Below are 14,254 nucleotides of genomic sequence, written 5' to 3'. Positions count from 1 at the left end.
GCCTGCTAGCTGTCTCTACTTGTTGCGACCCCGGGTTTGATACTTCATGCGTCTCCATCTTTCAGCACTTATGGTGAAAACACCGGGCCGCACAGAAAGCCGCTGCCGTAAAGCATGTCGCAAACCCACACGTAAAGCAGCGTCATGCCGCAAAACGGAGGTTCTTCACAAAATAGTTATTTTTTCTTATTATTTATCACTTATATAAACTGAATTTATACAAAGTGACAACACTAATACATTCGTCGTAGCCTACGTTATGAAATATTTACATGAATCATTGATACAATTCCCCACAAAATTCTACACACAACACCCCATAATGACAGACAACATGAAAAAAGGTTTTTTTTTTAATGTTTTGCAAATTAATTAAAAATAAAAAACTAAGAAATTGTATGTACATAAGTATTCACAGCCTTTGAACAACACTTTGTTGATGCACCTTTGGCACGTCTTTTTGATGTCACAAGCTTGGCACACCAATCTTTGGGCAGTTTTGCCCATTCCTCTTTGCAGCACTTCCCAAGTTCCATTAGTATGAATGGGAAACGTTAGTGCACAACCATTTTCAGATCTCTCCAGAGATGTTCAATCAAATTCAAGCCTGGGCTTTGGCTAGGCCACTCAAGGATAATCACAAAGTTGTCCTGAAGCCACTCCTTTAAAATCTTGGCTGTGTGCTTTGGGTCATTGTCCTGCTGAAAGATGGACTGTCACCCCATTCTGAGGCCAAGAGTGCTCTGGAGAATGTTTTCATACAGGATGTCTCTGTACATTGGTGCAGTCATCTTTCTCTTAATTCTGACTAGTCTGCCAGTTCCTGTTGCTAAAAAACATCCCCATTGTATGATGCTTCCACCACCATGCTTCACTGTAGGGATTATATTGGCCTGGTGATGAGCAGTGCCTGGTTTCCTCCAAACACGATGTCTGGCATTAATGCCAAAAGTTAAGTTAATTGTCTCATCAGACCAGATAATTTTGTTTGTCATGGTCTGAGAGTCCGTTGGGTGTATTTTAGCAAACTCCAGGTGACTCCATGTGCATTTTACTGAAGAGTGGCTTCTGTCTGGCCACTCTACCATACAGGCATAATTGGATTACGTACAGGTTCTTGGTCACCTCCCTGACTAAGGCCCTTCTCCCTCAGTCACTCAGTTTAGACAGCTGGCCAGCTCTAAGAAGAATCCTGACGGTTCTGAACTTTTTCCATTTACAGATGATGGAGGCTACTGTGCTCATTGGAACCATAAAATGCAGCAGAAATTTTTCTGTACCCTTCCCCAGATTTGCGCCTTGAGACAATCCTGTCTCGGAGGTTTACAGACAATTCCTTTGACTTCATGCTTGGTTTGTATTCTGATATACACTTTCAACTGTAGGACCTTATACAGACAGGTGTGTGATTCTCCACATCATATAACTGAATTTTTACCACATATGGACTCCAAATAAGCTGTAGAAACACCTCAAAGATAATAAATGGAAAAATTTGGTGTGGTAGTAGCTGAGTCACTTATTATCTGAGCAGAAACTGATAGTGTATGATCTGTGCCGAAAACCTTGCCACTGGAATCAACTCTGTTATCAAAATATCTTGTGAATCACTGGATGGATGTTAATGAAATGTTTAGAAAGTAATCACTGGATGTACATCTACAACTGAGTAACTCTTGGAGCCAATACAGCTAATACAGATGGCTGCTACAACCAACTGATCTTAAAAAAATGCTAGAACTCAGTTAATTTTACAGATACTGAACTAAAATTTGGTATGTTAGTAGCTGAGCATTGTCCTCAACATGTACTTTAAGTGCAACACATTGGACATTATCCTTGCTTAAAACCTTGACATTATCTCTTTGAGTCAACCCTGTTTGTCTGTTAGCAAAATGTCTAATGAACCATTGGATAGATTTCAGTGAAACACTCAGAAACTAAATATTGGCTCAAGATGGATACCCCAGGTAATTGACTTTAGCTTACACAAAAATAGCTCATTCAATTTCACATATATCAAGCTAAAATTTGATGTGGTTATAGTTGACAATCATACCCATCACGTACTCCAAGTGCTAACACATCATGCAAGGTCACACTGGATCACACAGAACATTGCATGAGATTGTGCATCATGTTATTTTCATGGTTAGGCCAAAATACCAATAACTTTATCATTTCTTAATGTAAGATGATCTTTGTCTAAAACTCCTGCATGAAAGACAGTGGGTGTTATGAATTCCTTTGAGAAATGGTATCATTTGTCCATTTTCTTAACCCCCTTCTCTTTTCTGGGTTATGGGGAGCTGGTGCCTATTTCCAGCAGTCGTGAAAGGCAGGAGACACCCTGGACAGGTCAGAAGTCCACCACAGGGGCACATAGAGACAAATGAGACAAACAACCATTCACACTCTGACTCATACCCACAGACAATTTCAAGTTACCATATAACCTAACATGCATGTTTTTGGTCTGTGGGAGGAAACTAGAGTACTTGGAGTAAACCCATACATGCATGAGAAGAACATGTAAACTCCACACAGAAAAGAACCAAGCTGGAAGGCAATCCTGCGACCTACTCGCTGGGAGGTGACAGCTCTAACCAATGTGCTGCCCTTATTCAGTTATTTCAAAAACCTAATTTATTTCTTTGAAAGAAGGAATGCTGTTTTGGGGAAAAAATCACTGCTGTGGCACAGCAAGTGGTAAGTCTTTGTACTTCTGCTATCTCCGATCATTTTGCACAAGCAGCAGCAGAAGTGCAGTGTGGTACGGTTTTTTGGGAAGCGCACACATTCTGTTAATTCCAATTTAGTGGTTTTCCAAGTTCAATTGTTGATGGTATGGCCAGGTGTTGCTGTAAAATCAAGACTAAAGCGGCAGCCTGTAAATTGCTAAAGCTCTGAAGCTTTGATTGTAATTTTTAAGCAATTTACAGGCTGCCGCTTCAGTCTTGAATTTAGGATTCCATGTACTCTTAGTACTCTTAGTCTGTCACTTTTTTAAAACCACAATTTTGCATTTTTGTTTGCTGTAAGATACTAAAAACAATATTTCTTTTTTACTATATCTTTGTGATATATGCCAGTTTTGCCACCTTTCTACAACGTACCACCTTTTTTGATGTGAGCAATATGTCGAAATAGTACAGAAAAAAAAGCAGATTAGATCTGATGCATTAATTTACCAGAACTGACATTATGCAAAACTGAGCAGGAAATTCTTCTCTGATGTTGCATTATAAGAACAGTTTAATCTAATTTCAAGCCACTCACAAAATCTGCTGAAAGCTACTCTCAAAGGAGAAATTACTTTTATCAAACACATTTCTGGGGTGTTCTTTTCAACTGGATTTTATTTGTACAAAATACTTCTTTGCTTATACTGGAGCACTTTATTTTTAGATTTTATTAAGTTGTCAGCTAGAAAATCTGACCAAAAGTTTAGATAAAATAAGCCATAATTTAAAACAAGAGAATGTAATTGGCATTATTTTATTTTATTCTTTTAATTGCATCACTATCGCTCCCTGGCAAAAGTAAAGCAACAATAATATTTGTGTGTGTGTACGTAGCTTTGGTTATTCCTTTAAGGACCTTTTCTGGTATACACACCTATTTTGTTAGGACCAGCAGTACTTTAGGGGATCAAAGCCTTGTCCTAATATGGTGCAACACTGCTTTTGAGTTAGGGGTTATGTTTAGGAGTAAGGTGTGAACTGAGTTTAGGTTACAGTTAGGGTTAGATATGTATTGGTAATAGTAAGGCTACAGAAATTAATGGAAGTCAATACACAGTCTTAATAAGAATAAAAATACAAACTTGTGCTTTCTTATTAGCAAAATATCTCAGAAATTGCTAAACAACTTTTATTCAAACTCTCAGAATGTAGTCACTGGATGTACCAATTACATCTGAATTCAACTCAATTCAAGATAGCCATCACAACCAACCAAACCTATAACTCAACCAGTTTCACAGATATTGAGCTAAAATTTACCATGGAAGTACTTGACTGATCCCCAGCACATACTTTAAGTCTCACACATTGCATAACATCTTTGCTTAAAGCTGAACTGAAATCAAATCTAAAAAAAAAATTGACATTTCATGAATGTTATTTAGTCAAACACATCCAAACAACATTGCAGGGACCTGTTTTTTTTTTTTTTTTTTTTTTACCTAAAAGATAAATAAACAGGGTGGCACAGTGGCGTAGTGGTTAGAGCTGTTGCCTCCCAGCGAGAAGGTTGCAGGATCGCTTCCTGATCTGGGGCCTTTCAGCAGGAGAGAGTTAATGTTGCTAACTTAAAGCTAACCGGATGCTAACTTGTAAAACACATGACGGCGTGTCAGATTAGCATTTATGAACTTTCACACTAGAGTAAACTAATAAACAGCAGGTTCAGAATATGACTTTTTTTTTTTAAATCACATAAATTGTCTATATTTTTCATCAATGACACACTGCTCTAAATCACAAACTGATCTCAGGCTGTCGGCCTGTATCTGCAGCTCATACATTTTAATAACAGTGTACGTTCATGTCATGTTTGAAGTAAAACTTCCTGTTTCTCCTTTCCTTCTCTGCTGTGATGTCCTCTCCATTTGTCTTTATTTTTTAAATTAAAAATGGTTAGAACTTCTGCTGACTAAAGGTCCTGTTTTTTTGAATGAAGTCAGACCACAGCAGTGAGTAAGGAGGGTCCGAGCAGTGCTTCTCTTTGATGTGATCCAAACCCGAGTTCTAATAGTAATTCCCACCTCGAAGCTTATGGATCCAAATCTGACAAAGGTTTTTATCTTTCGGGAAGCCAAAAAATGAAACTCCAATGATATTTTCTGTCCAGTTTGAACAATTAATTCCAACGAACTGAACTATATTGGACCGACATTTATCCACTCACTGATGAACTGCAGAACCGCAGCGGCTCAGCAGACATTAGACTTCCAGGTTGGTCGGAAAAAGACAAAAACAATTGAGTGGTTTCTTTAATATTCAGAATCACCAAAAATATATTATTTTTTATTTAAAATTTCTACAAAAACATTTTATGCCTATATTTTTCACAAATGTTGGCTTCAAAATAGGTTTCAGTTCAGCTTTAAAACAAAAGCAATGACTGTTGAAGTCAACCTTGTTTGTCTATTAACAAAATATCCTAGTACACTGGACATATTTTAATGAAACCCTAAGAAAATTAATACTGGATGTACATCTACAACTGATTAAACTTTAAAGTCAACCCAATTCAAGATGTCTACCACAGCTAATCATCCTTAACCTACACAAAAATGGCAATACCTGTCATGAGCCGAGGAGAAGGAGGCGTAGTGCAGACTTCTAATAAAAAACTACGGAAACTAAGGAAAAGGAACTAAGGAAAATGAACAAAAACAAAGGTTGACGGGGCAGCAAAAATTTAACAAAACAAAATCCAAAACAGCAAGGCAAGGCGAGAGACAAGGGACCTGAGACCATGAACAATAGACAATACACAATGAACCAGCAGGGTAGTGGAGAAAGTGACCAGGTTTTAAAGCTGAGGACGACCATGGGAAGTGGGCACAGGTGAGTGATTACATTAGCGGACAGGTGGAGATGGGAGTGGCAATTAAGAAGAGCTGACAGAGGATAAGTGGAGAAAGAAGACAAATGGGCAACAAACAGGAAAACAAAACAACAAAGACAGTAAATCAAACCCAAAAGAAACCAGAAACAAAACACTAAATACAAAAAGAAACACTACCAAAACAAAACCTGACAACACCTTCATGAATTTTACAGATATTGAGCCTAACCTTGGTGTGGTAGTCGCTGACAGCCATTCACAACATTATCTGATAAACAGATCACATAAACAAACCATGATCATAGACACTACACTAATGTAAACGTGCATAACTTGCAGGTATCTGTTATATAGATATCTGTTATATATTATTTATTTATTTTTTACAACACAAAACATCCAGGCCAGGCTAAATATTCCAAAAATCATATCTTCTTGTCCAATCACAATTTTTTTTAATTCCCCAATCTTTGTAAGGTAATTCGCCCCACCCCTTCACATTTGGTATCATTGAACAAGACTGTAGATGACTGAAAGAACACCACATGCACAGTGAAGTATCGTGCTGTCATGTTGCTTTTATTCAGCTGGAACTGGGGTTTTAGTCAAGGTGGATGGAATTATAAACACTTGCTTATTTGACCTTCAGGTTTTTAATTGAAAACTGAAGCTAAAACTGCAGATAAAAATTTATTTATTTTTCAAAATGGCGATGACTCTAAGCATAAATCCAAATCAGCAAAATAATGGCTTGAGCCGAAGGTGAACCTAAAAAAAAATCTGTGTGATTGCCTAGAGGTCTGTGCACAAGTGATGCCCTCACAAATGGCAGGCCTGGAGCACTTTAGCAAGGAAGAGTGGGCAAAAATGTCAAGATGGGGCATGCTGACTCCTTCCTAAGATGACTGTAGGCTGTAATTAAATAAGAAAATGCTTTTAGAGAATGCTCATTTACAGGTGAGCACATTTATGCAACCAGCTTATCGCATCTCTTATTTTTTACCTTTTATCCCCACAAGTTGGGGTTTTTTTTTCAGTTGAATTGAACATGACGCGTTACCAAAAAAAGTTTTGAAATGATTTGTCATGGCCTCATTTATTTACATAAAAAACATTTTAACAGAGTTGTACAGTATGTGTGTGTGTGTATGTCTGTATATATAAATAAATGACTGCAAAATGTGCAGAGCTGGATGGGCAGATAATCACTGCAGCATCACAAGACTGTGGTTGTAAATTAAATCTGAAGATAAATATATATGTGTTTCTCACCCTCTTAGATAGTACATGTGTTTACTTCACAAGTTAACAACACATTCATCAGAGAGAGACATTTATTAAATTGGATTGAAATTACTGCAGCCCCAAAGACCACACGGAGTATTAAAAGTGTGGTTAATCTTGGTGAATTGTTGAGTATGATGTCTCTGTATGCAGGGAGCTTCACCCAAACAGCTTTGAATCAACTCTTTATAACTTTGACCAAAAATAACATAAACATTTAATTTAATTGGTTTTATAACAACAGTAAAGGCAACCAGTTTTCCTGTCCATTTTAGTGCAAATGTGTGAATAAAACAAATAATGCAAGGAGCAAAGCATGTAGTGTAGTATCTCAGAAAAGATGTTAAGATGGAAATATAAGAGTAAATCTGCTGTTAAATGCAAAAGAAAAAAGTAAGAACAAGTAAAACAACTGCTATGAATAAACATGAGTGGACCACCATAAAGACAGTTTGGTATTCAAATATATAGTGTTTGAATTTGCAAATTTGCTGGCATCCAGTCACAAATTATTCAATTCAATTCAATTTGTTATGTCCACCTCCATGAACACCTCCCACCTTTAAACAGAGGATCCCATCTAGGACCTCTGTAGCCATTAAACCTTTTAGCCTGGTCCATCAATGGCACGAGACAATGCATCAGCCAGCACATTTTCAGTGCCTCGAATGTGCCGAATCTCAAGGCTGCAGAAATAAGGCCCATCGCATCAACCACTGATTAGAACTCTGTAAGGAGTGCAGAAAGGTCAAGGGGTTATGATCTGAATACACCACAACAAGAAAAGCACCCCCATCCACATACACGTCAAAGTGTTGAAGTGCCCAAATAAGAGCTAAGGCCTCTTTCTCTATGGTCGAATAATTAAACTTCTTTGAAAAGAAACACACTGGATGGTCAACACCTTTTTCATTTGTCTGCAACAAAATGGCACCAGCACCCACTTGACTTGCGTCAACCTGTACTTGGAATGGCCTTGACATTTTAAAACGCCTTCTGACAAGCCAAGGACCACTTAAACAGGATTTTAGTCTTTAATAAGTCAGTTAATGAAGCCACTACAGTAGAAAAGTTCTCACAAAAGTTTCTATAGTACCCCACCATACCCAAAAACCTCATCAACTCCTTTTTTGAGATAGGTGGGAGATGCCCACAGCAGCTGTTGTTGTAGCAAACAGTTTAGTCCACTTTTACTAATTTTTAAGAGGAAGGAATGAACCAAATGATGAACCAAATGGTTGCTGTCTTGGAAGGTTGTGCTGTCTACTTATAAGATGTAGTGGTCTTTAGTGACACATGGACTGAACACATGCTACACATCCGGCAACTGTTTCAGCGTCTTTTGGATGCCCATCTAATTATAAGCTTACCAAAATGTGAGTTTGCAAAAGCTACAGTGACTTATTTGGGAAAAGTTGTTGGGCAGGGTCAAGTGAAACCAGTACGAGTTAAAGTCCAAGCCATTGATAGCTTCCCACCACCTAACTCCAACGCCCCTCAGGCAGCAAACCACAGCGGTGCCCTCAGCCCAGAATCCAGCCCAAAACAACAAACCAAAATAATAAACAGGGTCAACTAAAATGAAGTTGCCAAAACAACAAACACCAGACAGCACTTACCTATTGCCAAAACAAAACTTTTCTCTCCCCCCTCCAACAAAAATAGAGGAAAAAAATCCTCATGGACCTCCAAAATATCCAAAATCTAGTAAGGTTCCACACACCTTAAACTAGCCCAAAATCCTACAACTAACCTGAAACACAGGAAAACCAAAGTCAGGGCATGTAACTGCAACCTGAACAAACAATGAGGCTAATCAAGTATAATTAGTCCAATGATCCCGGACGAGCCCCCACAATGTTAAGTCCACCAGGCTCGTTTGGTGAGGTAATATTAAAGGAGACCACACAAGGATTTGCTAACGTAAAGAAAAATAAATTTATTAAATTATACTGCAGAAATAAAATCTAGAAAAAGAAATACCTGAAAAAAGAAACCAAAATATATCAATACAAAACCCAGAATTAACCAAATTAAGCAAAGGACCCAAACAAACCTGACAAAACACAACCCACCAAATACAAACCAAACCAACTGGGTTCTGAGGAGGGAGAGAGAAAAGCCTCTCTCTTCAGCTGCATACATGGCAACTTTAAAGTTGCAGAGCACCAATCAAGAAATCAGACAACACCTGCAGAAGGCCTATTTTCAGAATCCTGCAAGGAAAACAAGCAATGGGCAAAAAAACCTTCAGCCGTAACAAATTCAATTCAAAGATACTTTATTAATCCCAAAGGCAAACTAAATGGTGTTGTAGGTCATAATTCTGGTTTCATTAAAGAGAATAGATGCTGATGGCTGTGGGCAGGAAGGATCTTTTGTCGCAGTCTGTCCCGATGTGTCCACGGCCCTGGTGTCCTCAAAGAGCCCCACCAGCTGAGCCTTGCTGGCCTCCTGCAGTGCCATGACGGCTGAGCTCTGGAAGCTCAAATTGGTCTTAAAGTCCTGGGCAATCTCCCGGACCAGGTGCTAGAAGGGCAGCTTCCGGATGAGCTGCTCGGTGGATTTCTGGTAGTGGTGGATTTCCTTGACAACCACGGTACCGAGCCTGTAGTGGTGAGGCTTCTTCATTCCGCCGGCCGGGGTGCTCTTGCTGGCAGCTTTGGTGGCGAGCTGCTTCCTGGGAGCTTTACCTCCAGTGGATTTACGGGCAGTCTGATTGGTTCTGTCCATGACTGGACTTCAGGGTTCTTCACATTTGTTGTCATGGTTATGCATCATAACAAAATGTCCAAAAGTAAAAAAGGTTTCAGTAAAAATCCTTCCAGTTGCACAGCATCCGATACCAGAGGAAATAATGATAAAAAAAAATGATTTACAACAAGAAAAAAAGAAGAATAACATTTTCAAAAGCAATATCTCAGAATGAATGTTACAGACCTACTCCAACATGCAGCCATCTTGAGCAGCACAATTCTAGAAGCATGCCTAATTAATGTATGTTTTATTTATTTATATCCAAATAATTTATATTTAATATAAATTAATTATTTATAATTAATTTTAAAATTAATTTATGCCTAAATAATAAATTCTAAAATTAAGCTTATTAGTTTATGAACTATTTCGGTCTGGTTTTCATGACTTTGCAATAAGTACCTTTAAATATCAAACAAACAGGTCTAAGTTTATCATTAAATTTGACTGTATACTTGTTTTTTCAAAGTAAGATACTTTATCATTTTTTCCAAAAAAATATTTTTGTTATATTTGTTTCATTCCTCTTGCACAGAGATCACCATCTTCACTTGCCATCAAAGGGCCCCCAACAAACTAGAAGTGGCCCGTAAGCTGCTAATTGATTTAGTGAGACAAGGAGTAGAAATCTGCTCTTTTGACTGTAAAGAACGCAGACCCCTATCTTAAACTAAAAGCCCTTCCTCATCTTTGGATACAAACTGGCCAATTTCCTTTTTTCCATCCCTAACCTTCAGGCAAATGTTTCCTGTCTTGCTTTGATTTCCCCATTGCTTCCCCCATGCTTCTGATAGACAGGATCATAAGACCCTGGCAAAGAAACTGCTGCTTTGACACATCTCTCTGACAAGGTGAGAATATCTACTGTGAAAAGACAAGAGTTACTAAATCCCCTCCACACATCCTGCTCCCACTCACACGCTTGGGTTACATATTGACTTGACAGCCTTATGTAGAGACACATACTTATGATAATGGGAGAAGTGAAGTAAGACGAGGGGGTCATTATTACCCTGTTTCCTGTAGAAGATGTGTTCAAAACAAAAGCCCTGCAGGAGTGTTTTTAAGATTTGAGGTGATGGAACATCTTGCCTTGGAGTCCACAAATTTTCATTGCACTCCCAGCATGCAAAGCTACAATCAGTGCACCTTAGAGTGTAACTGAAATCACAGTTGTAGCAAAGAAAATTAAGTCTAAAAGATTTATAGCCTAAATGATCACAGATCTCCATCTCAAAATTATAATCCCCAGCCTGTGCATCCTATTTCCAGATGGCATTGCTCTGAAGGAGTGGGGTTTTTTTCTGTCTCTCTATCTCTCGCTCTCTCTCCTGAGGATAATATTGCAGATAGATTTCATAATTTGACAAGTTGAGAAGAATCCTATTGTTGTAAACTGGCTAAATGAAATGTGTGGAATCAGAGGCAGAATTAGTCATTCTGAGCTGCAAGGCAAAGCACAGGAACAGGGCCATCCATTTCCTTTCTTATTGTTATTTTTCAACTCACATTTATCTACTTCTATATAAAATAAACAAAATTGCCAGTGTTAAAAAAACACTAGAGTGTCTATGTCAGAAGGTGAAAAGAATAAGTCTGGCAAATTTGTGAACTTGATGGCTACCACAACAAATCTGCCTGAGTTAATGCATTAAGTGCGAGAGCAAATCAGTAATAGTTAGAGTTATGCAAACAATTCAAAATAAGCACCTCAAGAGTAAGGTGTAAAAAAATTGGCAATGTTAATTTCATACTCAAAATAGTAAATACATATAGACAATCTGGTGTTTGTTTAACACTGGTGATTTTGCAGTGAAGGAAAAGATTATCTATTTTTTCAGTTTACTGCATGTGTAACTAACTTTCAGCAACAGATATCTACAAATACTTTCTTCCTATGTGTGGATATCTGAAAGAATTATTACTACAAGAAACTTACATTTCAGATCTTTTATGATATACTGATACCCAATCTGGTTTTGTAACCGATATACTTTTCAAAACATTTAACTTTATTTATATTTTTCCCTATACTGAGATATCTGCTTTTAGCTAGCATTTTGTAGCTTTAAGATAGCCTTTTCCTACTTTTAGCTAGCTTTTGCAACTTTTTAAGAAAGCCTTTTGCTACTTTTAGCTTTTAAACTAGACTTTGGTACATTAAGCTATTAGCTAGTGTTCTGCTGCTTTTAGCTTGTCTTTTGTTACCTTTACATTCTACATATCTTTTTGTTATTTCATGCTTTTAGCTAAGTCTTTGCTGCTTTTAGCTAGTGTTTTGCTCCTTTTAGTGTTTAGTTAGTGTTCTCATCTTAGTTTTAACATAGTGCCTTTGTTTGAGCTTGAACAATTTAGTTTCAGCTTCTTCAGCATATTTCATAAAACTCATTCAGCACTAAGCCTTCACGCTATATTTTTGCAGAAAATGCAGTTTCTCAAGTTATATTACAGATTATTTCTGGAATAGATATTATGATTTGACAATCCCATTTATATGATACATTGGCTTGCCATGTTTCCTGTGTGGGTTTAGGTTGCTGCAGGGGGGTACTTCTTTCCTGCAAAAAACCTGTTAAAGGCAGCAATAGCTTATCTTATTTACCTTAATTAGCATTAACAGTGCTAATATGAGTCCTTTCGCAAACAGTATTTATTATTAAAGTTTCATATTTGTGTTGTCAGAGCAACTTTGCCACACTGATGTTTGTTTACATGCAGTAGCAAAACTGTGGAACCAGTCCAATAAATGTGGAGGGGAAAGGGGTGAGGGGCACTGCTAATGAACTTTTTGATTAAATGTTGCGCTTACAAACATCACGCACATGCCCACACACACTTACAAAACCTGGCTCCCCTTTTTCGCTGTGCACAACTCAGTTAAATGCGAATCACCTACAGAAGCAGGTGCACATATGTACATGCGCGCGCACACCAGCAGTTTGACACATTCACACTAGTCTGCATTGGCATGATGAAAACTTGCAACAGCAGCTTGAAATGTCTCCGTGGATATCATGAACCAAATACAGTCCAGAAAAGACATCTGGGCATATAATCAGTGAGGAAAATGTGTCCAAACTACTTAATGTCTTTCAGTTTATTATTTTTTTTAAGGAAAAATCTAAATGTATTTTTTCTGTTTGCATCATTTCAGACAAATACAACACACAACACAAATCCCCCTGCTGATCATGCAGGGGGGAAACATCTCATCATTCAACTCTGAGCCCACCGAGTTGGAAAACACAAAAACAGGTCAAGCACGATCTGCAGTGACAATTTCCTACAACGTAATCGCATCCATTCTGCACAAGTTTAGCTGCGTTATTTCAAATGTTGCTCAACTTACCAATGAAAACCAGCTGCAAACAGTACAGTCCGAGGAAGTCCATTATTTTTGGGCTAATTCAAATGCAATCCCGACTGGAAGATGACGTGCGAGAATAAAAGCCTCCTCTGTTGGATTTGGCACCGAAATTAACACTAAAAGAATCGCAGCTATTTCTTAAGTGATGCTTGGCCACTTACAGTGACACCGGGATTCTCAACAGCGGCGCAGTACATCATGTTTTAACAGAGACACTTTTTTTTTTCTCCGAAGAAATATAAGAGGGTAACAATAATAATTTGCCGGGGGTGGGTTTGTGTGTGAATAAATCTTTCGCTTGCGCATCCCAGACTATTTTCATCAGATCCGTCTCGAGCGGCGGTTCCCTCTTCTCCTCGCCTCCACCTGAGCGCCGCGTGTTAAACTGCGGAGGAATCAGGCGCGTTAGCTCGTTAAAAAAAGAAGAGATAGTAAAGAAAAGAAGAAAAAAAAACAATCTTGGACAAAGTTGAAATAGGGCAAGTTGAATCGATAGCCTATTTCATACTGCCATAAAATGGAAATAACAAACCTGAGGAAAATGGTGCATAGCTGTATGTGCAGGAGAGTAACTCACAGTTGGACCTACGGTGTCTGAAAATAGATGTAGATTAGTGACACACCACTAATCCCACCCTAAATATAAATACATAAACAAAGTAAGTAATTAAAGGCCGTGCATTATGTTGCGTTAGGAAATTTACACAGTAAATGCAAGTATTTTGCTGTTCTTGCTGGTATTACTTCTCATCATTAGATAGCACTGCTTTGACATCATAGAACAAGAGAGACTGTCTATGAGAACAGGCAGAAGCACTTCTGGTCAGGGATGGAAATTAAAAACTTTGTCCACCATCCATAGTGGCTGGTGGACAGTTTTTTTTACCAGCCACTCAAATTTTTTACCAGCCACTATTTTTTTGTTTTGACAAAATTATTTCATATGATGATGATGATCGAGGTGGGTGGAAACAGATGTGGTGGCCTACAAGCTGAACAACACCTCTTTCTGATGGGGCGCCGTTTGTAAAGGAGCTTGTGCTAAAAATTCATGCCTAAATTTTGTCACATTTAGCTTCAAACACTATGGGGCGCCGTTTGTAAAGGAGCTTGTGCTAAAAATTCATGCCTAAATTTTGTCACATTTAGCTTCAAACACTGTTTAAAAATGTAGTGTTGATTTTCTGATGTCACTTTTTACAACATTTAGCGCCGTTTGTAAAGGAGCTTGTGCTAAAAATTCATGCCTAAATTTTGTCACATTTAGCT

General features: G+C 38.1%; 1 protein-coding gene across 1 annotated transcript in view; it reads right to left on the bottom strand.

Annotated features, from left to right (window-relative positions):
• The window catches only part of gfra4a (GDNF family receptor alpha 4a), a 308,855-nt gene extending 295,050 nt beyond the window's left edge, over positions 1–13,805 (bottom strand). Inside the window, exon 1 of the mRNA XM_037977862.1 lies at positions 12,968–13,805. Within this exon, the coding sequence (XP_037833790.1) occupies positions 12,968–13,010 (43 nt within the window). The 5' untranslated portion in view covers positions 13,011–13,805. The remainder of the gene's footprint in view (positions 1–12,967) is intronic.
• Positions 13,806–14,254: the final 449 nt, after the last annotated feature.

The sequence above is a fragment of the Kryptolebias marmoratus genome, linkage group LG10, assembly GCF_001649575.2.
Source record: "Kryptolebias marmoratus isolate JLee-2015 linkage group LG10, ASM164957v2, whole genome shotgun sequence".
NCBI classification, from domain to species: Eukaryota; Metazoa; Chordata; class Actinopteri; order Cyprinodontiformes; family Rivulidae; genus Kryptolebias; species Kryptolebias marmoratus.
The sequence above is the reverse complement of the archived record's forward strand: the minus strand, read 5'-3'. Positions and strand labels throughout refer to the sequence as shown.